Genomic DNA, 25,294 nt, shown 5'->3' with positions numbered 1-25,294 from the left:
TTTTTCATTTTCATAAAACACCTCGCTACGCTCGGCTTCCTAAGAGATGAAATTTCGATATCCTCGGAAAAAATCGTTTACTATAATGTCTACTATCACCATGCAAAGCGGCTTGCTTCCATCCAAAAGTGCAGCTTTTGGCCAAAAATTCTCCATAACAAGTATGACTATAAGTAAATAAATAATAAACAAAAATATTGGGGGACATCTTACATAGATCAACCTAGCCCCAAACTAAGCAAAGCTTGTACTATGGGTGCTAGGCGACGATACGAATACATACTTATATAGATAAATACATACTTATATACACAGAAAACATCCAAGACTCAGGAACAAATATCTATGCTCATCACACAAATAAATGCCCTTACCGGGATTCGAATCCGCCGGGACCGCGGCTTAGCAGGCAGGGTTTTTTTCATGAATATTTGTGGATAATCTCATGTAAATGTATATCAATTTAACTCAATCAATCAAGTGACACTGAGTACCGTATCAAACGCTGCACTTTCATTATTGTTAGCATCCGAATACATTATAAATAAATAAATAAATTGCAAACAGAACTAAAACTGTTCAAATTTTCTGACAAAAAGAAGTCTTCTATGTATCCCGCGGCGGAAGACCTGTTTAGTATTGAACTGCAGAACAAGATGAAGTAGTTAAGCAGATACGCTTTTACATTTTATCCTTTCAAAATAGGTTGCAAGTGTTGCAACACCAAAACTTTTTCGCTGTATACGTAACGTAAGGCCCTCTGGCTAAGAACGTCTACCCGAGAGTCCCAAGTGTAACTGGAATGGAGTCACGAAGTCATCAAAGATAAGAGGTGAAAATTATTAGAGAGAAAGATCATTCAGCCTTGTTATTTAACAAAGCTAAATGGTGTTTGTAATATGTCATAGTTCTTTTTGCATTTGAATAAATCGGCAATGAAAACCTCGTAAATGCAATCTGATATTTAAACAAGGAGTAGGTAGGTAATACCTTTTTTAGGTAATATTCGATCTAAACGATCACAACATGACGTTTTGCCTCATATGGCAATCAGATTATGTCTCTAGCATTAAAATTCATTAATATCAAATATTAGTCAAAATTACATAAAAATAAAATCATATATCTTATGGGCAACTGAAGTCATTTCATAAAAACCGGCCAAGAGCGTGTCGGGCCACGCTCAGTGTAGGGTTCCGTAGTTTTCCGTATTTTTCTCAAAAACTACTGAACCTATCAAGTTCAAAACAATTTTCCTAGAAAGTCTTTATAAAGTTCTACTTTTGTGATTTTTTTCATATTTTTTAAATATATGGTTCAAAAGTTAGAGGGGGGGGGGACGCACTTTTTTTTCCTTTAAGAGCGATTATTTCCGAAAATATTAATATTATCAAAAAACGATCTAAGTAAACCCTTATTCATTTTTAAATACCTATCCAACGATGTATCACACGTTGGGGTTGGAATGAAAAAAAAAATCTGCCCCCACTTTACATGTAGGGGTGGTACCCTAATAAAACATTTTTTTCCATTTTTTATTTTTGCACTTTGTTGGCGTGATTGATATACATATTGCTACCAAATTTCAGCTTTCTAGTGCTTACGGTTACTGAGATTATCCGGACGGACGGACGGACGGACGGACGGACGGACGGACGGACGGACAGACAGACATGGCGAAACTATAAGGGTTCCTAGTTGACTACGGAACCCTAAAAAAGGCAAGAATGAAATAACTAAGTAACCTAACCTAACATTAAGGTTACGAACAACAGCTCAAGCCTGATTATAAAATAACAATTTCCTACGACGTGTTTTTCGTATCGTAGTACATAATTATGTTACTAATTATGAGATTTATTAAATAAAATAAAAAATATTCGAAATATCCATTTTATCCGAATATCCGGATTTTCAAATATCGAGTCGAATCATCCGGATTTCGAATTGGACGGATAATTGCAAGCCCTAACACCGAACCACCGGGCAGAGTTTCAGTATTTAGGTTTATGAAGGTTTAGTATAGGTAAGTACTTACTCAGTGGCTCATTCTGTGCATCGATCAAGTCATAAATATCATCATTAGTGCCCCTTTCACTCGCAGCAGTATAAGAACATTGGATGAATTGGGATTCTTCGAGTTCTGGGACACGGGAGTGTTGAATACTAAAAACAATTTATTTTTGTGACTAATTGCACATTTCACATCTTTCATTGTGACGTTTTTAGACTAAGGGCCCGTTGCATCAACCACATTTGACACACACATCATCGTCACGCAGCAGACGCCTATGGAACTGTCCATACAATAAAATTTAACGAATGCTTTAACGGTGACAGACGGTTTGGTGCAACTGACCCTAAAGGTCCATTGTTGATAGTAGCTGATGTAATTTCTATGGTAATTGACTATCTACAGTACCAACGACACAATTAATGGGAAAGTAGTGTATATTGTACACACGCACACGCACACACACGCACACGCACACGCACACACGCACACGCACACACACACACACACACACACACACACACACACACACACACACACACACCTGAGATGACCGTACCAAGGTCAAATAAGGACGCTCGCTCTTGCTAATAGCGGCGTCCCGTCCTTATTTGACCTTGGACTGTACGATTGCCTGTAAATAAATACTTAAGCGTCGTGACATTACTTAAATTTTAAAATCGGTAAAATTGAAAGCACTAAGTTAAAAGAAAAAAACTTACTTCATTGTGGTTGTGGTGCAGAATGTTTTCGACGTATTTGTTTCGTTCGACGCCACGTTTACTCACCGCTAGTCTCAAATCAAACTAAAGTTACTAAAGTGATGGCCGTGGCCGACACCGCTTGCACTGTTCGTTCAAATTCTTGGAAATAGAAAAACCGAAATAATTTCGTTCCTGCGAACTGTTCTTTAAAGAACGTATCATTTAATTCCGTTCCCGCGAACTGTTCTTTAAAGAACGTATCATTTAATTCTGTTCTTCGGAACAGTTCTCACTCATAAACGTTCGTTCACTGAACGAAAAAGAATACCGGTTAATGGAACCAGAAACGCTAAAGTAAAGTTCTCGGGTCAACGTACGGAACCGTTCCGAAAAAAATACCGGTATCCGATCCCTGAAACTACACCCTGTTTTGGTTATTTTTCAGACAGATCTGTTTGAAAGTCTGAAAAATAAATATTGAGTAGAGGTTATCGTATTATCTTCATTAAAATATAGGGTATCTTCTTAAAATTATTTTATTCTAAATTTACGTGGTTGTAGTACATACCTACCGAAAAAAAATGTATGGAATTTAATACCTACACATCAGCTAATTATTTTAAATAGTTTCTTCAAGGTTAGGTTCGTATATTAGGTACCTACTTAAAAGTGGACTACATATTTATATTACATAAGAATGGCATTCAACTCCAGATAACTTATTCAAGAATTTTAATTTATACATTATCATTTCCGTTACATAAATGTGTATATTATTATATGTTTGATACTTCAACAAAAATACCGCCAATCGACATACACCGTTGGTCTGTGACCGTAACAGATATAATTAGCATTTTACATGTAAAAAATGCACAGAATGTTGAGTGAGAGTATAACTAGGTAACAACAGGCGGTCTTATCGCTAAAAAGCGATCTCTTCCAGACAACCTTAGAGTAGCTGGAAAACCGAACAGAACGAAAGCTAACAGGCAGTGCAAGAATAAAAATTATAGAGAAAACCAACACAAACACACATGCATATATACCGAATACATAAATAAATATACCTTACATACACATAATACATACATACATAAATACAATAAATAAAAATGGCAACTTAAGATAGAGATAGACAGTATAATTTAAGCTGATTTTTGAAAATTGGAACAGACTTTGCTAGTCTTAATAAGATATAAGGTATAAGTACTTTGTTTTAAACAATTTTATAATTTCGTATAACAATTTTCTATATTATTTTGTCTTAAACAATATAACATTTTTTATTTTTCTAAACCGACGTTCGTATAATGTATATGTCAAATTTTTCCACCTACCCACTATATTAGGTAGTTATTTTATATTCATTTTTATATTACTTAAGTAATTTTACCTAACAAATAATTTGGTACGTAATGTTGAGTAGGTTTATCAAAATATTTTGATTAAACTTAACATTGCTTGCAATTTATTTACATTTTTTTCTATTAAAAAAATTGTTTTTTTTTTTCTTAATTTTGTAATTTAAGTGATAAAAAACAAAGTTAAATGATGTATTTTGTACATCTTTCTATTTTCATATCTTTTATAAGTACATCGGCTTAAAAGGAAATCAAAAGCGGGTTATAATTAGATAAACTATGATTTTAATTAAATTTTATCTTAAGTTTCGCGTAAAGCCGCACATGCAGCACAAGTAAATAAACACGCGCTATCTGCTTACACATTCATAATCAACAACACTATCATATACGCTTATCAGTTATTATCACACCGTATTTAGCTAACGGTCTTGACCATGATTTTATATTATACGAATAGGCTGAAGATTTTGTTTTAACTACTATTGAAAACTTCCTAAAGCGTATAGCCTCTAATGCAAGCTGGTATTTTTTTTAATTATATTTATGATTTCACCTAGAACTATCAACATCCCAATCTTGCTCACTACATATTTCTCTTTACCCATAATCTTAGTCTTCTTCGTATCTATATCGATCTATTTAACAAGTAAAGTAAAAATACCTATTAGCATTTAGCAATTTGAATTCATTCATTTATAAATCAAAAGAGAGAACGTCCACGTCCTCTTAATAGTCCTGAAATACTGACATACTTATGTTTGACGACCGGTCTGGCCTAGCGCGCAGTGACCCTGCCTGCTACGCCGCGGTCCCGGGTTCGAATCCCGGTAAGGGCATTTATTTGTGTGATGAGCACAGATATTTGTTCCTGAGTCATGGATGTTTTCTATGTATATAAGTATTTGTATATTATGTATATCGTTGTCTGAGTACCCACAACATAAGCCTTCTTGAGCTTACCGTGGGGCTCAGTCAATCTGTGTAAGAATGTCCTATATTTTTTTTAATACACATCAATAGAGTTTGAATCACATAGAGGTCGCGTTACATTCTCTGGAATGTAAAGCTTTCCCGTTTTATTTATGCCTAATACTGTAAATCGCAAGAATCATTGGATATAATATATCTATGACTGATTAATACCTAGGTGTCGCAGTAACTTAAGGCAGTTTTCGAGGGAGGTTGCGGTTGAGCTGATATTCAACCCGGCCGCAGTCTCGTCCGACCCGATTGCGGCTAATCTGGCGCCGATGATATATGTATACAATACAGTCAAGTGCAGAAAACGATGTTATGTCTGAAACACAACATCACATTCAAATATAGCATGATTCAAAAGAATCTGGCCTGACGGACAGCCAAAGAAGCAGACCAATTGTGTCGCTTAGCTTCAAACTCGGGTAAATCCATTCTGCTTAAAGTTGATTATGTATAAAAATATATAATTATAATCTGAAAAAGAGTCAACCTTATGACCAGAATGGATTTACCAGAGTTTGAAGTTAAGCGACACAATTATCCGTCGACGGCTTCGACCCTTGCTTGTCTGACTTGTTTCTGACTGACAAACTGTCAATCCGCTTCATGGTACCTTCTGCTTGTTAATCAATGGGTATATTCATTCAATTTCTGTAGTCATTGTTTTAAAGAATCAAAGTTTAAGCGTAAGAAATCCCACTCGTATCTCATAAAACTAATGCCAATGAATTCCAATCCTCGATCGCGAATAGTCAGTCGCTGGTTAAAATTGATCGGCGGTCATTATGCCTGTGTACGAGTAGGTAATATGTATTTGCGTAGGTAAAGTGAAAATAATTTAGTAGAAATGAACCTAAATACTGTAAAATTTACCATGGCATTGCACATAAGTAGGTCGCAGTGAGTAAACCTGACTAATTATAAATATTCAGGGCATTGTCCTACCTTCATAAAATATTAACGGAGTCTTATGAAAGCAGCGCATTCTCAGATTACCGGTACTTGTCTACCTACTGCATTCTCCTACTTTCTCTACAACCTATACAATGATCATTAGACCTTTAGTGGCTTCAGCACCGCTGAATACCAAAAAGAGAAATGAATATTAGGACATTAGCAACGCAACCAGAACACGTCAGTTAGCGTGCGCAGCTATGGATCACTAACCAATGTAAACCAGCAATCAATAAATATTCATATTTATTACATATTTTATTTATGAATTATTTCTGATTTGTCCGGTTTACTGAAGATGAATGGGTTTTCAATTGCATTCCTTTATTCCGTTTAGCGGTCGACTGCCCGCGTGGTTCCATCCCGCCAGACCGGCCGCACCTAAATAGAAACCGCAGGGACATTGCTCCCGACCCACGCCTGATCCTGCGTCTACTCTAGAGTGCCTTGTGGCTCCTTTTGACATGCTTAGTGCTAATAAATATATCAGCACCGCTTAAAAGCGCTTAGCTGAACCATTCTGCAGTCACAACTCGATTCGATTCGATCGCGTTGAAATAATATTTTCACTTCACTGCCGAAATATGATTTATGGCCGAAACCTTGGAAGATCAGAAAAATGCTATGCGCAGTTAAAATTTCCAAAACAAACATGTTGTGGGTGCAGATTCCTGGTCATTAAAATCTGGCTTCGACTGGCGGTATTTCCTTTGCCAAAATTAGTTGGTTACAAATAAAATTTTCAGCAGTTGATGCTCCAGAGATGACGCAGTTTTACCCGCCCACTGCATCATCGCCGTAAATCCCACCTATGAATAGATAGATATATATGTGCCAATATCTGTCGATAAATCGTGTTTAAGCACTATTTGTAATGAGTCGTTGACATTGACACTTGCTTCAGTTGCATTGCATGTGCATGGTGGTCGTCTAACGAAGCGTAGGCTGAGCCCAGAAGACTGATGTATCGGTTTAATTGTGGAATGCAAAGGCGTCATCAGCCCGCGTTGAGTATCTGACGTTATCCAGTGGTTTTATTTTCAATTTTATTTGTGTCGCGCTATTTCGGACCAGCGTGCGGCACTTGTCTATTACATGCGGGTAGCCTGCGTCCACAAACTTCAACACATTATTCACGTGAATGCTTTTCTGAATACCAAGCTTCTGACTAGACATAACATGTGCAGTCTAAAACTGTAATAAAAATGTCATCTGTTTTTTTACGATAGCTATCAAAACTTAACAAAAACACGATAAACGCAGATTTTTATGTGATGCTGATGCAGAAAATTATGTTTTTACAGCATTGACATTCAATCCAATGGACTTTAAGTGTAAAACATGCATCAGTAAATCAGTATAACACACATGTAGAATTTTATTGTAGACAATGTAGATTTGTAAATGTAATAACAGTGATTCTAATTTTATTATAGCTGACCCTAAACCCAGCGATACGTATAGGTAAGTAGGTATGCTAGGCTCAATTAAGTATTTATTTTAGGAATAATTCTATTTTTGAAATCAAAAAAGCAACAATGAACAAACTTAAAGAATAATTGAAGCCTGATTTATTGGCTTCAATTATTCTTTCATTTTCAACGAGGGCTAATTCTACACGTGTCGCTATTGACAGCGAATTATTGCGCGCAAACGAATCTAGGCGCCATTCCCGTGCACGTGCCAACTTCCTACGTCTAGGACCTACGCAGCACCACACAACAGGAAGATAAACACGCATTAAATATCCCTAGCCCAAGTCGAAAACGCAGAAATACGGATTTGCGTAACACTTCATTAAAACGCGATTTCCAGCTATTTTAGACATCTGCGTCTTTGGCACCTAAGGAGAGCGGCGATGATCAGAATGAAATGTTGTAATTCACGTCTAAAATTAAATGCGTTAATATTTTTAAAATATTTTGACATTATGAAACTTCTGTTTCAACCTTCAAAATGCGCGTCGTTTTATAACAATCAAAACAAACCCAATGATTTATTTTTAAATGTTTACAAATTTCTTTGAAAGGAGAGCAGTAGACAATGTTTAGGTACTGTTATAACTGGACATTATTTTTGTATTATGGAGACACATACATATATTTAATTGTTACATACGAGTATGCAATGTGGATAACCTAGGTTTTTAGGAAAATATTCACTTGCTAGTCTAATATACGCCTCGTGTATAAGTTCTAAACGGAACAAATGGATGGAGTAAACTAGTTGAGGTGAGAGGCGACCAACGTACAAATATTATGTCTTAGCAAAACATTTTCAAGTTCTGCTTATTATTTCTGCTTCAAATACCTTGTCTACTAGACCAGAATCGGTAACGGGCTCCCCTATTTGAATAGAATGCAGACCTACTCTACGCCCACTTAAACAGGAATAAACTTCGAAACATTTATTAGCATAATTTCTACTTACAATACAACAAGCCCTAGATTAGCATTTTAGATTTACAATAAATTGGTCTCGGGAAGAAACCGTTAGGATTAGGACTAGGACATTAGTTTTGATATATTTTGTGCAAATTATGTACCCACGTGGCTTACGTTAAATATAAATACAAATCAGCAATTTAAGATATACCTATTATAACATACCATCCCTAGCCTTGATGACAACGATCGGTGTAACAGGCTATGAAATTTACGTCAAAGTAACTTATAGAACCGTCCTAGTGTGTAGTAACTTATATCCCAGCTGCTTCCGAATTATCTATCCATCCTATCACACTGTCAGTAATATTAGTGCACTGAACGGACAGTAAGATTTTTGGACCAGATACGACCCATTCAGCCCGATCAGGCGATCACACACAATTAATGTGCATTTTTTAATTTTTTTTTTTAATAAATGGGCCGACTCTTGGCTATAGCCAAAGGTGTGTATGTTTTTAACGTTTCCTGTCTACTTGTCAACAGAACGAGCATGGGTGACGCTGGCCACAAATGACTCCTATGGCCTGGGAGCACTGGTCTTGGCACACTCCCTGCGTCGCGTCGGTTCCACGCACTCCACTGTGGTCCTCATCACGCCATCAGTCACTGATGCCATGAGGTGATAACCTACATTTTTATTTCCCAGTGGATTTAGTGGATTCCAGTTAGAAAATTGATGACAGCACAGCACACTACCTGTCCTGGCTTCACTAATTTTGGCCAGATTGGCCTGAGAGTCTGAAGTCTGCCGCGAAAAAGGAATAGGTATTGAAAGCAGCACTTGCATGTTCGAACAAAAGATAAATACATAGGTAAAATAACTTTTCATTTTTCGCGGACGAGGCACTGACACAAGTGTGCGAGGTGCGAGGCGAATCGCTTATCAAAAACTAATCGAGTCGTTGGTGAGAAATAGCAGCGAACAGCAAGCTGCAAATCGTGTTTGAAGTGGTGGTGGTTGAAGTGGTAGTCCTAAATGTACGAGTAGGTATTCTAAGTCTGGAGAGATAAGGTTACGAATGAGGAGGTGTTACGAAGAGTAAATGAAAGACGAGCCATCCTGAAAACGATTGAAAATAGACGCGGAAAAATGATCGGACATTTGATGCGACACGACCACTTTTTTATTACTATTCTGGAGGGACGGATTGGACGTAAGAGAGGTCGAGGAAAGCCCAGACGCAGCTACAACTACATGGACCAAATAAAAGAAAAAGTAGGGGCCGTGTCGTATCAAAGTGTCAAAGAGCTGGCACAGGATAGAAAAACCTGGAAAATACTCCACCGACAAGAGATTAACTCTTAAGTTTATGATGATGAACATGTCCACCAGACTACTTAATAATAGAAAATGAATGGTTGGACTTAATTAATGCTGTTTGGGGAATGATTTCCTGCTGAATTTTGGATTTTCTCCAGGGAGAATTATTAATTAGGTGACCGTGTGACTAATGACATTTGGATGTTGTAGGTGTAGGTAAACGAGCACTCCACAAGTGTTTATCTGACATCAGATTAAATATTTCTCACTAATGAAGGGAGAGAGTCAGATTTTTATTTTATTTCTGGTCTGCCGTCCGTTAGCAAGGACCCCATGAAGTTAAGCGTGTTTTAGCGTTTAGTCAACCTAGTCATTTCCGACCTCCGCAATAGCTTAAAGATTTATTGTAAGTGCGTGCTACACGCTTTTCACTGAGCACTTTCAACATTTACGAGGGTTTCGGTTCGTTAGCTGCTGAATATAAACTACAAAGCTGCGCAAGTTGTTCTCAGAATGGTAATTTTTGAGCAGTTCAAGGAAGTTTACAGAAATGGACCTCTATTTTTGAATTCAAGTTCTCCTGCAAGAAAATTCAATAGTTACAACCAGTGATCGTATCTTTTCCAGCAACTTTGGTGCGGCATTGTCGCGTTAAAGGAATATCCGATGCCAGCTAATAGGATTAATATTGTAAAATATGAGCCTTAACTGATCATCGACCTAGAAAACGTAATATGTATGAATTCCTTTATTTCTATTACACTGCACTGAAATTGCTGGAAAAGTTACGATGTCTTGTTACTTACAACCCTTTACACTCTTCAGAGTAGTAATAAAATCGTGTTTGTTAACTCCACAGAGATCGTCTCCACGCAGTATTCACGGAGGTGGTGACCGTGGACGTGTTAGACTCGCGTGACGCGGCGCACCTGGCGCTTCTGCAGCGGCCCGAGCTGGGCATCACCTTCACAAAGATCCACTGCTGGGAGCTCACGCAGTACGAGAAGTGCGTGTTCCTGGACGCTGATACCCTGGTGAGTTGACAGTATTAACCCTGTTAGGTGACAGACCTCTGTCGTCCAGTAAGGATACTGTGAGCACTGAACACACAGAGAACCTCCTATAGAGTAGCATTCTTGTATATTTTGTTCGCGATACGAGTCACCAATGCCAGGGGTGCGAGGAGCGGGCGGGGAATGTGTTAAGCGCGCTGTGATTGGCCGTTTCAAGGACGGCGGGCAGTCGCGCCAGATGAAAGGGACTGTCCCTCTACTGACGCGTAATTGGCCAATGTAAGTTGACCTATGCCGCTCTGAATAAATTATAAATATGACTTTTATGTGGAATGTAATGACGTCTGTTTTTAAATTTGAGCTTCTTGTTACCTTTCCACACCATTTCACACTACAGGTGGACATCTTTAAGACATCAAAATACCCTTTTTCAATTTTTTTACTGCGAAAAACACGCGCTGCTTTCGGGTCTGTTACTTGGTCGCTACTGATCGGGCACGGCGAGCGCCCGCGCTTATATCAGTGCAAATACTAGGAAGGCTGGCGATCGCGAGTCGTCTTGTAATGGATGTCTATAGGGGTTGGTCTGTGACTGAACACTAACTAAATATAGTATACATGGCTATACCTAATCGCTGGAGGCCAGGCAGTTCAAATTGGTTCACAAGAAGTCGTGTTTTTGATAATCTAACGAATACCAAAGACGAATAGATGAATAGATGTCCGTAAGATTGTGATTTTAGGTATGGTGAATATGATGATTTTATAAAAGTTTTACGATTTTTATTGTGTAAGTAATTCAATATAAAGTGGATAATGAACAAATTTTTAGCTTATCTCAAACGTTAAACACTAATGAAAACAAGTTATTTTTAATCGCGTGTTCCTATTTTTCTCGATACCTGCTTCATAGCGGATACCTATAGTATTTTATGCAACAGGCGTTTAAAGGAGGTCAAAAAAGACGAGTGGCGTGGGTAACAATTTGAGGCGAAGCCGAAAATTGTTATTAAGACGCCACGAGTATTTTTTGACTCAGTTAAACACCGTTGCATACAATACTTTTTCTACGACCATGCACTTACTTTTTAATAGTTTTCTAGAATAACTTTCGTAAAATTCGCACTGTTCCCTGTATTTTGACTTGTCCTCTGTAATGATCCTGCACTCACCCTGTCGCTCGCACTCCCCCACGCCGCCGCAACCCCCGGCGCCCCGCGCACCTACGCTATATCCTATAAAGGCTACCTGACAATATTTTGATAAATGATAATGATAATGATAAATGATAAATGATATTTATTTTGCACGATTTTAGGTACGTAAGTACAATTGGGTGTTAAAACAAAAGAAGTGTCCTCTAAAATCTGCCGTTCATGGCATGCACAATTAATTCCTTATGAAATAAGTCTTAACATAATATCTTAAAGTAATATTTACAAAACATGCAATAGAATTAAAATAATATTTACAGTAAAATTAGGAACATTGATTGCGGCATTGAATTAATTTAATAGGAACTATGTCAATAAAAAATAAGATTATTAAAACTATTCACTCATTCATTTTAGGAGCTATATCGTATGCGCGGGTGCGCGGGACGCCGGGCGGGGGCGGGCATCTTTTATGTAGGGTTTTAACGATCTATGCTCGACCCTGTAAATGACGAATAACAGTTCGGGAGTAGAAAAACTTATTAAACAGGTAATACTTAAGGAATCTTAAGGCTCTATACATCTACGAATATCTCTGCATCCAAGTAGTTCATTTCAATACCCAATTCATGAATATGTTAGGATAGAAATGATCATCCGAATAACTATATATAAGTATGTCCATTTTGAGTCTGTACGTTTTGGGATAAAGAATAGATTTATATAGTGCTTTAAGTGCTTTAGAAGGTTACTTATTATTAACTCGGTTTTAGGGTACCTAACGTGACCTGCTTTCGCTTGTTTTCTTGTTCCCGAGCGATGACATATGAAACGAAAGGCGATATTCATTAACCTCATTAAGACTACGATAAGCTTGTGCATGTATGTATAAAAGTCAGTGCATTATATCATTTATCTCTCCGGACCGCCTACTCGTAAAGGTTCTGTGATAGTGTGAGGATAGATACGATAACAGTAGATTATTTGCGTTACTATAACGACACTCAAGCAACTATATTTTTTACACCAGGCGCTAATAATCAAGTAATCGTTTTAAGCTTATACGCATCTATAGTTATACATATGCGAATGACATTATCATTACAATATCTCGGAATGCGAAGCATCGATTTAAATAGATGATTAAACAGATAAGAATAAGAAAGACTATTAAGATAATTCAGTACGGCCACATTCGATTCACTTCGTTTATTTTCACGTGAAAACCATCAAATCTATTTCGACGTGCAATTGTTTAGACGGTAAGAAAGTCAATGTTACCGGATGATGGATGTGATTGTATTAACACGAGATGACGACCCGCATAACCGTGGCCCACATATCTGCTCCCGATTATTGGACCCGCTCCAAGCATTTTTACACTTTCATTCTATGATTTTTACATAGCACATGTGTGACAGAAAGCGTGGAAATACATACTCGTGTGAGAAAGTCTTTGGGTCAGTTGTCTGAGAATCTGACCCAATTTTTGTTACAGACTCGTTGTCTGTATTATGTGCTTCAAATCTTGTAACTTTTTACACCACTTCTCAGCGTCTGATTACACTGAGCTAAAACTTTGCACAAACTGATTTGATGAGTTCTAAATATTCAGTCAGTAATCGCGAAATGAACTACCTATCTGTTGAAAAACATTTAAATTGAATTGAGACCCATTCGGAAAACCCCGAGAAGTATCCAAAGAAAAGAAAGTTCATTTGGCAATCCAGAGTGTATCAAAAATATTCTTAACGATAACTGGTTCTGACATAGTTTCAGGAGTTTACCCAATTAAAAACGACGAAAATTATGTAGGCAAAACATGTCTCCGAGGCGTGTGCATTATTCAATTTGCCGACCGTTTCGGTTCCAATAACAAACAATGAGATAGTGTTTCGGTTTCATTGACTTGCTACGTTTTTTTATCGCGGGTTATTATGTCATCTACTTATATCGGCGCTCAGATAAAGGTTTCTTAAACAGCTTATGTTTTCGCGTTCACGTGCGACATGAATGTTAGGAATATACTAAATATTTACCTTGTATCTGTCGTTCGATGCTCCTCGTGACACCCCACCTGGATTTAGCTGGCGTATCTATTAAAGTTGATATTTTATGGGTAAATGGGTAATTTAGGTATGTTATCGACCGTGTTTGACTGTTTACTTAATCGATACTTGACTTCTAAGATTTCTTCATCCAAAACCAGTTAAATGCATGTCTTCCTTTATTTTTATTTGCATTGCATGTTATAAGCTGTAGACCGGTAATTAAGTTCAAAAAAATGTTATTTGAGTGGCACATTTTTCCGTAGCGTGTTGGGAAACATGCATAATAAAAATTGCATTTCATTAAAACAGACTCGCACGGTATTCAATTCAATAATATATTAAGTTATTAATGCAGCTAACAAAACTGATAATTTTATTGCCTATAGACAGTAGTAGGACCTACCTACAATTAGAAGTGATTTATGAATACTAGTATTAACATTCCTTCACATACCTACATATAAATATTTATAATTTACTAATACGTTAACACGTACTTTTGCTGATAATTATGAATATTATAATTGTGAATCTGAAAATGCTTATCGACTCAGTATGAGTAAACTTTGATTTCTGGTAAAGATAGAGTTATATCAATCAGCAGTCAGAAACGCAGCACTAGATACTCCACTCCACAGACCACTCAACAGACCATTAGCGGACCAAAGAGACTAGACATGTCATTGCAAAGTTTACGATTTATTACAAGGATTGATCTAGGGTAGAATAGAAACTGATTGTTCACAGGATAACCTCAAAACTGTTTGCAGGTGGTACAGAACTGCGATGAGCTATTCGAGCGGGAAGAGCTCTCGGCGGCGCCCGACGTCGGCTGGCCCGACTGCTTCAACTCCGGCGTGTTCGTCTTCACGCCCTCCACTGCGACCTTCGACGCGCTCGTCAAGTTCGCGCAGGAGCGCGGCAGTTTTGACGGTAATACATTATTGTAGTAGTAGGTACAGAGGAGGAGCTCGCGGCATCCCCCGCCGTCGGCTGGCCCGACTGCTTCAACTCCACTGCGACCTTCGACGCGCTCATCAAGTTCGCGCAGGAGCGCGGCAGTTTTGACGGTAATACATTATTGTAGTAGTAGGTACAGCGGAGGAGCTCGCGGCATCCCCGCCGTCGGCTGGCCCGATTGTTTCAACTCCGGCTTGTTCGCCTTTACGCCCTCCGCGATCTTCGACGCGCGATATAATATCTAGTTTGCGCAAAAGCATGGCGGTTTATTTTGACGGTAATAAGAATACAACTGGAAGTATTTTTATAGCCATCTTTTAAAAGCTTATCATGAGTTAAATGGGAAAGAAAGGCAACACTCGGATCTCCCGGTTATTTAGAAAATACATTCGTTTAAGCTTCTGATGATGTCTTTGTCTGATTAAAATTTTGTTAGAAACAGATGTAAGGTCAATACGAGTAAGTGTGTCAAAGGTAATCTGTCAAAGATAGTCTGGCCTTCATACATTTGGCCTATTTAAACCAATGATCATTGATCAGTGTTTATTTAGAGTTCATACCTTCATACGTTTACCACTGACCGTGAATAGAAAGTAGCAAAAGCATGAACTTGCAAAAACACCTGTGACTCTGAGTAAAAGGGTCAAATGTGAAGGCCAGACACACTTCTCCTTATGACACACTTGCCCGTATTGACCTTAGTAAACATGTGCCTGCTATGTGAAATAATTTATAATAAATAATGCTTCAAGCATTTACGACAAGTCCCGGTCAGTAAAACGTAAAGATTACAGCCAGAGAGGAGTGTCGGTCACTGTCAATGGGCGGACAACGTTGCATCTATTATCTGCGCGATGACGCAGTGCCACTATCAATCTTGTTTACACTAATCTAGAAATATCACTAGCTGCATATCAATCATATCATCTGTCGTCACTATGATTGGCAGCTAGACCGGCATACGCATATTTTCGTACTGTATATATTTATTTATTTGAAATTTAGATTCTGCTGCATTTATATTCACAGATAAATTACAAAGTATCGCTGCCTTGTCATTAACTATTAGCTCCACTTAGTTGTCTGCCAAATGATAAATGTGTTTGACGAATGAAAGTTGTCACTTGTTATTTAATAAATGCTTGTCATTGTCGTTACTACACTAATAATATACCTTATGCTGTTGCAATAAGATTTACAATAAAATTGATGAATTAATTAACTGTTTTAATGGTTGTATCTACAGCTAGTCAACGTTGGAGATAGTGTTCAAATTGTGCTCTAAAATATATTTATTTTCTGTAAGTTACAGTATGTTTGAGTATCCATAGCAAAATTAAACAAGAATAATTCGGCAAATAAGGATAGGCAAGCCATACCAGTTCCAGTAGGTATGCCACACTCAACGAGAATAATTCGGTAAATTAGGATAAAAAGATGTAGCGCAAATGTGCTAAAGTTTTTTAACTCCATATTTGTTGTCAGGTGGCGACCAAGGACTTCTAAACTCTTTCTTCTCGGACTGGGCCCGCGGAGACATCAACAAGCACCTGCCTTTCCTCTACAATGTGACGTCAGCTGCCTTCTACTCCTACCTGCCTGCTCTCAAACAGTATGGAACTTATTTACTATAAACTTCTTATTCGCCATATAAATTCGGCTGCTGAAGTCATTCTTCTCACGTGCCTTTCTTTTGCCTACAATGTCACGTCAGCTCGGCTGCCAGCGGCCTGCTACTCTTACCATGCAGCCGGATCTCAAACAGTTTGTATGCTTTCATCATGTCTATTCGTAATCCAATTGTCTTTGTTTGATTGTGTTGGCTCACCGGATACTAGACGGTAATATATTTGGAATTATAAGTAACGAGTAGGCTAATATAATTTCCAGTAGCCAGTCCTCTACACAGATGATCTTCATGCTTCTCGCCCCACAAGTTAGTTATGGCTGCACGTGCGCCGTCCAAATCGTCCGTAACACGTAAAACGTAACGAAAAAATTCAACAAATACCCATAGGGAATACTTTTAGGTAACCAACCTTAAAGTTCACATTTGATGTCAACGAAAAAATAACACAACTCCAAAACCTTCCAGCTACGGGCAAGACCTGAAGATCATCCACTTCATCGGCGCGGCCAAGCCGTGGCTGCAGCCCTACAACTTCGAGACTCGTACCGTGTCCGCGCCCGACCACATCCAGGGCCTTCTACAACTCTGGTGGGACCTCTTCGTCGGCCAGGTGCACCATCAGCTCGATACCTCCATGGTAAGTCTGACAAAAATTACCCTTCAAAGTTCAAAGTTTTTATTGTATGGTAAGAATCAGGTTACATTGCAGGTCGAAGTATACAATTACACATTCAGATTTGTAACGACTTAAAGATTTGGCGTTTAAGGGTTTCTCCAAACATATAGACGCGGAATCTGTGCTAGCCCATTTTGAATAATAGCTCGTTTTGTGAAGTCGCGTATGCGTCATCGCCGTTGAACGAAACCGTACGGTACGTATTTTCATCCTTACGAGCGATTTTTGGTCGGCGAAAGCCGAATCGGCTTCGATATGTTCGGGAAGACCCTAACTTTGTTATCTTTGAGATTTGGATTCATATCATACTTAGGGATTTTGCGTTTAATTTTGTTTATGCCATGATTTTTTGTGCTCATGAAATTCATGCATAAATACGAAACATAGAGATGGTAGATTGGAATATTCGGCGTTAGAAAAAATAATAATGTGGTTAACTTACCCACGTCATTATTTATAAATCGTGTGATTCAGGAAAAATGTTATGAGAAGGATTAAAAAAAACGTTGGTACCTATTATATGGTTGGTGATGCAAATTATACTTAATGTACCTACCTAATGTAGTGTTCAGTTACATCTACATTCCAACAAAAATATCTGTGCGCATGCTTCAAGCACTCGTTAATTTTAGAGTTTAACCCCCTTTAAACGTATATACTCTATAGTTGTCAAGCCGATAAAGTTCGTTTGTCCTTTTCTATCACACCAATACGTCGGAAAGGGACAAACGAACTTTACTGGCTTGATAACTTTAGAGTACGTTTATGAATAAGGGGGTTAGTCGTGTTCAGATATTTTTGTTCGAAGTATGTAGACGCAGTCACTACAAAACAAATTATACCGGTTCTCCGGAATCTGCGTCCGTGCACTGTTTGTTGACAATATAATATTTGCATTCCTAAGTGTGAAGTGATCCTTCTCTCAGAACTGGTCTCTTGGCCGACTAGAAAATGTTTCTACTTCTTATTAAATGTATCGAGTTTCGGTGTGTGACATCAGTTTTCTGGACTCGGTGTCATATTGTTGAATACATCATTTACTACACGAAGTCTCTAGGCGGTATTACTACTATACTTGTCCAATTTTTTATAACATTGTATATTAGCGTCTCGTATAATGCCTAATGAAATGACTGATACGCAATGTAAATCAAAAACTGGAGAGGTGGAACTCTAAACTAAACATTCTTTGATTGGGTAAGATATGCAATGCCTAAAATACTGCCTCCGGTCCGAATTCTATAGTCTCAATTGTCAAACGTCGAAATATTGACAAACAGAATTACCGCCAATTAGCAGTACCTAAATATAGTTGACGAAACGCGCAAACTTAATGCAAGATGGGGTAATTATTTCTGAAAATACTGTAGAAAATAGTAGGTAATATTAATATCATTGATTGTATAACTTACAATAAGTAAGTACTACTATTGTGTAGTGGAAATACTTCAGTAACATCTTGTATAAGTACAAAATATGCATCTCGATATCGAATGTCTGCAATCAATCCGGTTGCGGTCGGCCTTAACCGCCAGCTCTTTACACGACGAGCCCAGTAAACCGATCCAGTCCCACACCAAACCCCGATCTGAACTGTTGCCATGTTTTCCAAGCATTCCAACCAGGACCTTAGTGTTTCAGAGGTGAGAATTATATAAAGCATCAAAGGTCCTACCGCGAAAAACTACATTTCGTTATCCTCCTTTTTGGCAAATAAAGATTTTGATTTTTTTGCGGTAGGGCTCACACACATTTGTATCCAACCGTATGCACATGTTTGAGTTTAGATTTAGGTTTTTGCATAGTGCTTGTTTGTTGAGTGACTAAATACCGCTTGTGTTTGCTTTGTGCACTATTACTTAGCACTGTTTTTTTTCTTTTATGCTGTGATAATATTTCCCCAAAATACTAACATTTTTTAAGCCGGTTTGCTGCACGGATTGTTGAAGCTGTCAATTAATGTTTGGGTTGGTGTTGGTATTTTGGTGAAATTACCGCGTTTACTAGATAAACATACAGATGCAAGTACTGGTTACTTTTATGTTTGTATGTGAAGAAAAATAGTAAAATGTGTATGTTGTGTTGTTTGATACTGCATAGAGTATGAAAAAAGTCCGTATGTTTACTTAGTGACGTGGTCAAAGTTGACCCACTAATAGTCGCTTGGACAAAGCTCCGTGTGTCGTGTTCGTGAAGCTTAGTTCAAGCGTGTGTGCATGCCTCCCCACTGAGTATTGTCACTTCAACCGATAGGTTGAGGACGTTGAGCTAGACGCGCCCCCGATGCCCCCTCCGGACGCACAACATTACGAGCCCAGCTTGGACCCGACGTCCGAGTTCCGGTGGCACCACCCCGACGCACAACCACAAGACGACGCGGTAGCGGACCAACCCGACCTCACAGACTTCTACGACCCCTGGCAGAATTACAAGGGAAACATCCCACCAAATCCGAACCCTGAAGCTTCCGACGATCACAAGGCAGTGAGAGACTACGCGTGGGAATATAGAGCACCGGCACACACCGATGCGTGGCAGCCGCCCGCCCACCAGCACGACACACACTGGCACAACCCACCCCACCACACACACAGCCACGAGCACAGAGACCACTGGGACCACTCTCACACTCACACTCATCACATCGACGAACACCACGGCCGGTACCATCAACACGAGGCAGGTCCATCTTTCCCCGCTCACGAAACCCCGCACCATCATCATAGTGAGAACCATAATCACGGGCAAACTCACGCACAGTATCCTCATGATCATCACTACGATCACACGAGCCATCCTCACCATGATCATAGTCATTCGGAACGGCCACACGAATCATCATCGCAGTGGAGCAAAGGTTTCGAGCACACGCAAGTAGACACTTCACGGGTACACATAGTACATCACGTTCACATAGACTACGATAACGAAAGAGGAAAAGGGGAAGCCGATGTGCCGGTGGCGATAAAAGACATGAACGGTGATGCCTCCGAGACCGAAAGTTGTGATCATGAGGATATAAAACCGAGGCACCCGTACGACAACTACTATCTAAAACATAGATCCACTATAGATTCGTACGGACGGAAGATCTGTTCCCACGAAATACCCCCCACCCCGTCGCCGTCTCTGTCACCAGAGTACGGGACCCCCGACGAATCAGAAGAGGAGGACGAAAACCGAGAGGCTCAAGTAAGTGCACCCCTTCAGTCGCACGTCCGAGGTATGTGTCACCTTCAAACTTCATCATTCAAAATACCCCGGACCCCCGCCAGGTAATCGCAGTCATTTACAAGTAAGCAACCCGTTTGACAAAGCTTCGCATGCAATCGGATTTGTGTATTTAGCACGCCACTTTTATTAACCGACCTCCCATTCAGTCTTTCTTTCAAGTAAAAACCGGACTCAAAGTAAAACTAGTGATGAGGTGTCGTTTTATTTCAGAGCGGGGTTGCGGGCAACCTGGCGCGCGTGGTGCCCGGCGCCGCGGCGCGCGAGGCGCTGGACGAGCTGACGCGCCGCCAGGGCTGGGAGGCCGGCAACATCGACTACATGGGCGCCGACTCCTTCGACAACATCTGGGCCAAGATCTCGCAGACCCTCAACCAGCCAAGGTCGTCGCCGCCCAAGGACCAGCCCGAGCAGCCGTCGCCGCCTAAAGAGCAGCCCAAGCAGCCCTCGCCTCCCAAGGAGGCCCCGAAGCAGCCCTCGCCTCCCAAGGAGGCTCCGAAGCAGCCTTCGCCTCCCAAGGAGGCCCCGAAGCAGCCCTCGCCTCCGAAAGAGCCCGCGCCCAAGCAGCCCTCCCCGCCTAAAGAGGCTCCCGCGGAAGCGAAACCCGCGGAAGCCCCCGCGGAGGCGAAGCCCGTCGAAGTCCCGGTCGCCGAGGCGGCAGGTAAACCGACTCCCGTATCTCCCGCCGCAGAAACCCCGGCCCCCGCGGAGGCCCCGGCACCCGCTGAGGCTCCTGCACCCGCGGAGGCTCCTGCACCCGCGGAGGCCCCTGCACGTGCGGAGGCTCCTGCACCTGCGGAGGCCCTGGCGCCCACCCCGGCGGCCGAAGCGCCCGTAGCGCCGGCGGCGGCCGCCCCCACACAAGCCGCCCCGGCGCCGGCCGCCGAGCCTCCGAAAGAGGAGATCAAAGAAAAGACTGACAAACCTGAAGTTCCTCCCACCCCGCCGGCCACGCCGAAGTCTACCCCGGAGCCCTCCACCCCGGTCGCCGAAGCCCCGCCCGCCGCCGCGCCCGCGCCCGCGACGCCGACGGTGGAGGCCCCCGCGCCTCCGGCTCCCACGGCCTCGGCCCCCGCGCCTCCGGCTCCCGCGGCCTCGGCCCCCGCGAGCCCGGCGGCGACCCCGGAGAAGGCTGCGGACGCGACGGCCGCGTCCAGCGACAGCCCGCCGCTCGCCAACACGCCCTCGAAGGAGGACGCGCCCGTAGACCCCGCCGCCAAATGTGAGTAGACCCGCGCGGCTGCGAAAACGGCTTTGCACTCTCATCTAGTTCATTTTGCAGTTTTCTAGACTTCTACTAATGTTTTATGTTTAGCCGCATCGAGCGAGGCGCGGGTCGAGAACGTGGCGAGGAACGAGGATCGCGCCAAAAACAAATCGGTTGTTAGATGACGCAGATGTGGTCACGATCCCACCCTTATTCAAAATTTTACTATGACTATCGACGGTTCGGACTTCATTTCAGTCAGCTTTTTAAAATGTTCATACTCAATTGCTGCGGAAAACATTATTCATCCGGTTTGGTATTTATTAGTGGTCATGACTTCATGAGAAACACGACTCTGACGTTCGGATTTCGCAGTTTCACGGTCCGGTCCGAATGCGAATCCTCGTTCGGTCGCGCCTCCTAAACGTCTCGATCCACAACGCGATGCATCCACATGTTTTTTGTGCCGTTTTGTGATGATTTTGGTTTTATGTTGATTTACTGAGCATACGTTTCAAAATTCGTTGTTATTTCACCCAGCTACCGAGGAGGCAGCGCAAGAGACGCGGCTTTGATAGATCAGGTAATTTAACAACTTGCACTTGGAATCGACGCAATAATGCCAGATTTTGAACAGAACTATTTATGTTATGTCTAGATCGATCATTTTGAATCTCACCGCCCTTGAAACTCGAATAAACGACGTCATTTTATTAACGGATGTTGGGTTGAGTCCAAGTGGATGAAATAACTAGGTACGTTTGGTCAACGACTCAGGACGCTATTCTGGGATCGAATGTAACTTCAGATTCTCCGCGCGAGGCTGGGGTGACGGCGGAATGAGCCGCATTCGCTCTGCAATATAATCGCATACTGCCCGAATTGCAGAGGGAACTTGGCTGCATGTTGCGTGATGCACTTCACTCATCCCAGGTTGTTGCACTTTTGATGCACAAAGTGCCGCAACCTCAAATTTGTTTTATTTGCTTTACATGTTTCACACATTGCAAGGAGCATTCTTCAATGCTTACTCATTCGTGACACACATATTTTTTCGCGCACAGCATACACCTCATTGGTAGAACATAGTTGTAATACCGTTAATAAAATATGTCACCGAAGTCATTGACGATTATCCTTGTAATGCGCTTCAGTTCTCCGCTAAACTGACACCGATCTAACTTTCCGCCGCACAGTTTCTCTAACACGCGCTCTGTTTTCCCTCGACTTTGTTCCAGGCCCTAACCGAGCTTGCTCTCTAATGTGACGCCATACTAACGCCACGCCTAATTCGAGGAGAGAATAAAGGGGATTTGGTTGTAGCGGAGGAGCGCGAGCGCAGAAAGAAGGTGGAGAAGCTCCAGCTGAGCCCGCCCGCCGCCGCCGACCCGCTCGCCACGCCCGACTCCGAGCTCGAGGACGCCGCCGCGCTCGCGCAGTCCATCATCGCCGCCGAGCTCACGCCCACTGACCCTCCCGTAGCTTCTCCCGTGTCGCTCGCGCAGATCGGCGTCAAGCCCAAGGGCAAGTCCACTGCTGCACAAATTGAATCCTCCGTGGCTCCGGCTACACCTAGTGATGAGACACCCGTTACGCCTTCCGCGGCGCCCGCTACACCAGGCGCGGCGGCGCCAGCATCGCCAACCGCGCCAGCACCATCTACGCCAAGTGCGGCGGCGCCATGTATGCCAAGCGTGGCGGCACCATCCACACCAGTCACCGCGGCGCCATCTGCGCCAATAGCGGCGGCGCCATCTACGCCAATCGCCGCGGCGCCATCTACGCCAGTCGCCGCGGCGCCATCTACGCCAGTCGCCGCGGCGCCATCTACGCCAGTCGCCGCGGCGCCATCTACGCCAATCGCCGCGGCGCCATCTACGCCAATCGCCGCGGCGCCATCTACGCCAGTCGCCGCGGCGCCATCTACGCCAGTCGCCGCGGCACCAGCTACGCCAAGTTCAAAAGCGCCCGCTAAGCTAAGCGCGGCAGCGCCCGCTACGCCAAGCGCTGCGGCACCATCTACGCCAATCGCAGCGGCGCCATCTACGCCTATCGCAGCGGCGTCATCTACACCAATCGTCGCGGCGCCATCTACGCCAACCACAAAAGCGCCCGCCACTCCTACCACTGCACCCGCCACGCCAGTGGCAGAAACGCCCGCTACTCCAGTGGCGGCTGCTACACCTAGTACTCCAATCTCAGAGGCGCCCCCTACCCCAAGCTCAGAGCCCTCCACCCCTAGCGCAGAGGCGCCCCCTACGCCGACGTCGGCGGAAGCACCCAAGGACGCCCCCAAAAAGAAGGTCGTAAAGAAAGTCGTCAAAAAGGAGGGCGACGCGCCGGTGCCGCCGCCGCGCAAGAAGGAAAAGAAACCCAAAGAAAAGTGAGCGCTCACCACTCGACACTTCCTCTGTGCCATATTTTTAACCTCTTTTCTACTTTAATTGTTACTCTTAAGTTTATTTAATTTTCGAATATGCTTTCATGTGCCGCGTAACCTTATACTTGTGTTAGATAGGTATTATTGTGTTAACAATTTGCATCACACAATTATAATATGTACTTTCTAGTCTATATATGTATAGCCCAGTCGAGTATTGGTAGACGTGAAAATTGGATATTTTATTTTGTCTTACAGTTATTTACAAAATATTTAAAAAACTTACTTTGTTATAATAAATCATATTTTGGTTATTCTTTGGAATAAATTATTAAACCAAAGGAGTTTTATATGAGACGTATTTATTGAAACGAAATTATTGTAATTTTGTATGAAATTAAAGTCTATTTTGTATTAGATTTCGTAATTTTATATTTCTAACCTTTCTAGAAGTGGTAATAACATTAGTTCTGCTTATAAATAATAAGTTTGTCTACTCTACCTTTACTGCATGTGCACACAAAATGTCATACAAAGAATATTGTTCAGAATATAACCTTTTTATATTACTGAAGCTATGCTAACTCATTGGTTCTAGTTCTAGCGCAGCGCAGCTACTGGCCTGCTAGTGAAATTTTCATTTATATATCTATGTCAAACTTCAAACTTGAATCAGTGTCATCTCAGTCTGTACCTAAGCAACACCCAAATACCTACTAAAGAATTTAATAACTAGAAATAAGATGCGGCTGCAGAAGAACCACCAACGCAGAGGCCTTTTCCAGCAAGCTCAACTCGCACAGAACCCGGTAAACCAACGTAGGCCCTTTGATTTCGTATACTTAGCCTAGCTTCATACTTATTATTTAATATATTCCTCCAGAGCGTACCGAGAACTTTGATTTAAAGAGATCATATTATTATTATGGGAAATATATGTATTCCCTCTCTTAATAACTGGTTAACACAGTTTTTATTAAAAATAGTTATTTGTAATACAAGGGGGCAAAGTTGTATTTTAACACGCGAGAAGTAAAATACATTTGCACCCGAGTGTAACACAAAACTTTTCCCCTCACTATAGCGAAGAAACTACAACGCAAAAAATGCGTTTATCACTGCTTCCAGTAGTTCCACAGGTGGTAAATCATCTTTATTACTAGATTCACCTACTTTTATCAATTTTAAAGCAGTTAATTCGACTTTATTCATGGTCAAACTATTTTACCCGCTGGTATCAAATGACAAAACACGTGTTTTCGAGCTA

At 41.5% G+C, this 25,294-nt stretch overlaps 1 protein-coding gene across 5 annotated transcripts; it reads left to right on the top strand.

Annotated features, from left to right (window-relative positions):
• Positions 1 to 8,947: 8,947 nt before the first annotated feature.
• LOC125225267 (glycogenin-1-like) lies at positions 8,948 to 24,446 on the top strand. 5 transcript variants are annotated; one of them, XM_048128880.1, is made up of 9 exons: positions 8,948 to 9,083; positions 10,585 to 10,759; positions 14,714 to 14,876; positions 16,389 to 16,515; positions 16,999 to 17,170; positions 19,463 to 19,888; positions 20,654 to 21,662; positions 22,971 to 23,474; positions 23,571 to 24,446. In XM_048128880.1, exons 1-9 carry the CDS (start codon positions 9,079 to 9,081, stop codon positions 24,032 to 24,034), a joined length of 3,045 nt encoding a protein of 1,014 aa, XP_047984837.1. In that variant the 5' UTR covers positions 8,948 to 9,078; the 3' UTR covers positions 24,035 to 24,446. The 5 variants fall into 5 exon arrangements, with proteins under 5 accessions (XP_047984837.1, XP_047984839.1, XP_047984840.1 ...); XM_048128882.1 differs by lacking the exon at positions 23,571 to 24,446 and adding an exon at positions 22,188 to 22,230 and having other exon boundaries at positions 22,971 to 23,107; XM_048128883.1 differs by lacking the exon at positions 23,571 to 24,446 and adding an exon at positions 22,188 to 22,230 and having other exon boundaries at positions 22,886 to 22,988.
• The last annotated feature ends 848 nt before the right edge of the window (positions 24,447 to 25,294 follow it).

The sequence above is a fragment of the Leguminivora glycinivorella genome, chromosome 4 (genome assembly GCF_023078275.1).
Source record: "Leguminivora glycinivorella isolate SPB_JAAS2020 chromosome 4, LegGlyc_1.1, whole genome shotgun sequence".
In the NCBI taxonomy this organism is placed as follows: domain Eukaryota; kingdom Metazoa; phylum Arthropoda; class Insecta; order Lepidoptera; family Tortricidae; genus Leguminivora; species Leguminivora glycinivorella.
The sequence above is the reverse complement of the archived record's forward strand: the minus strand, read 5'-3'. Positions and strand labels throughout refer to the sequence as shown.

Excerpts from the sequence above, each read along its gene's own strand:
- LOC125225267 (XM_048128880.1), top strand. Across the intron at positions 10,760-14,713 it reads TCCTGGACGCTGATACCCTG|GTGGTACAGAACTGCGATGA; the intron begins GTGAGTTGACAG and ends AACTGTTTGCAG. Across the intron at positions 16,516-16,998 it reads TACCTGCCTGCTCTCAAACA|CTACGGGCAAGACCTGAAGA; the intron begins GTATGGAACTTA and ends AAAACCTTCCAG.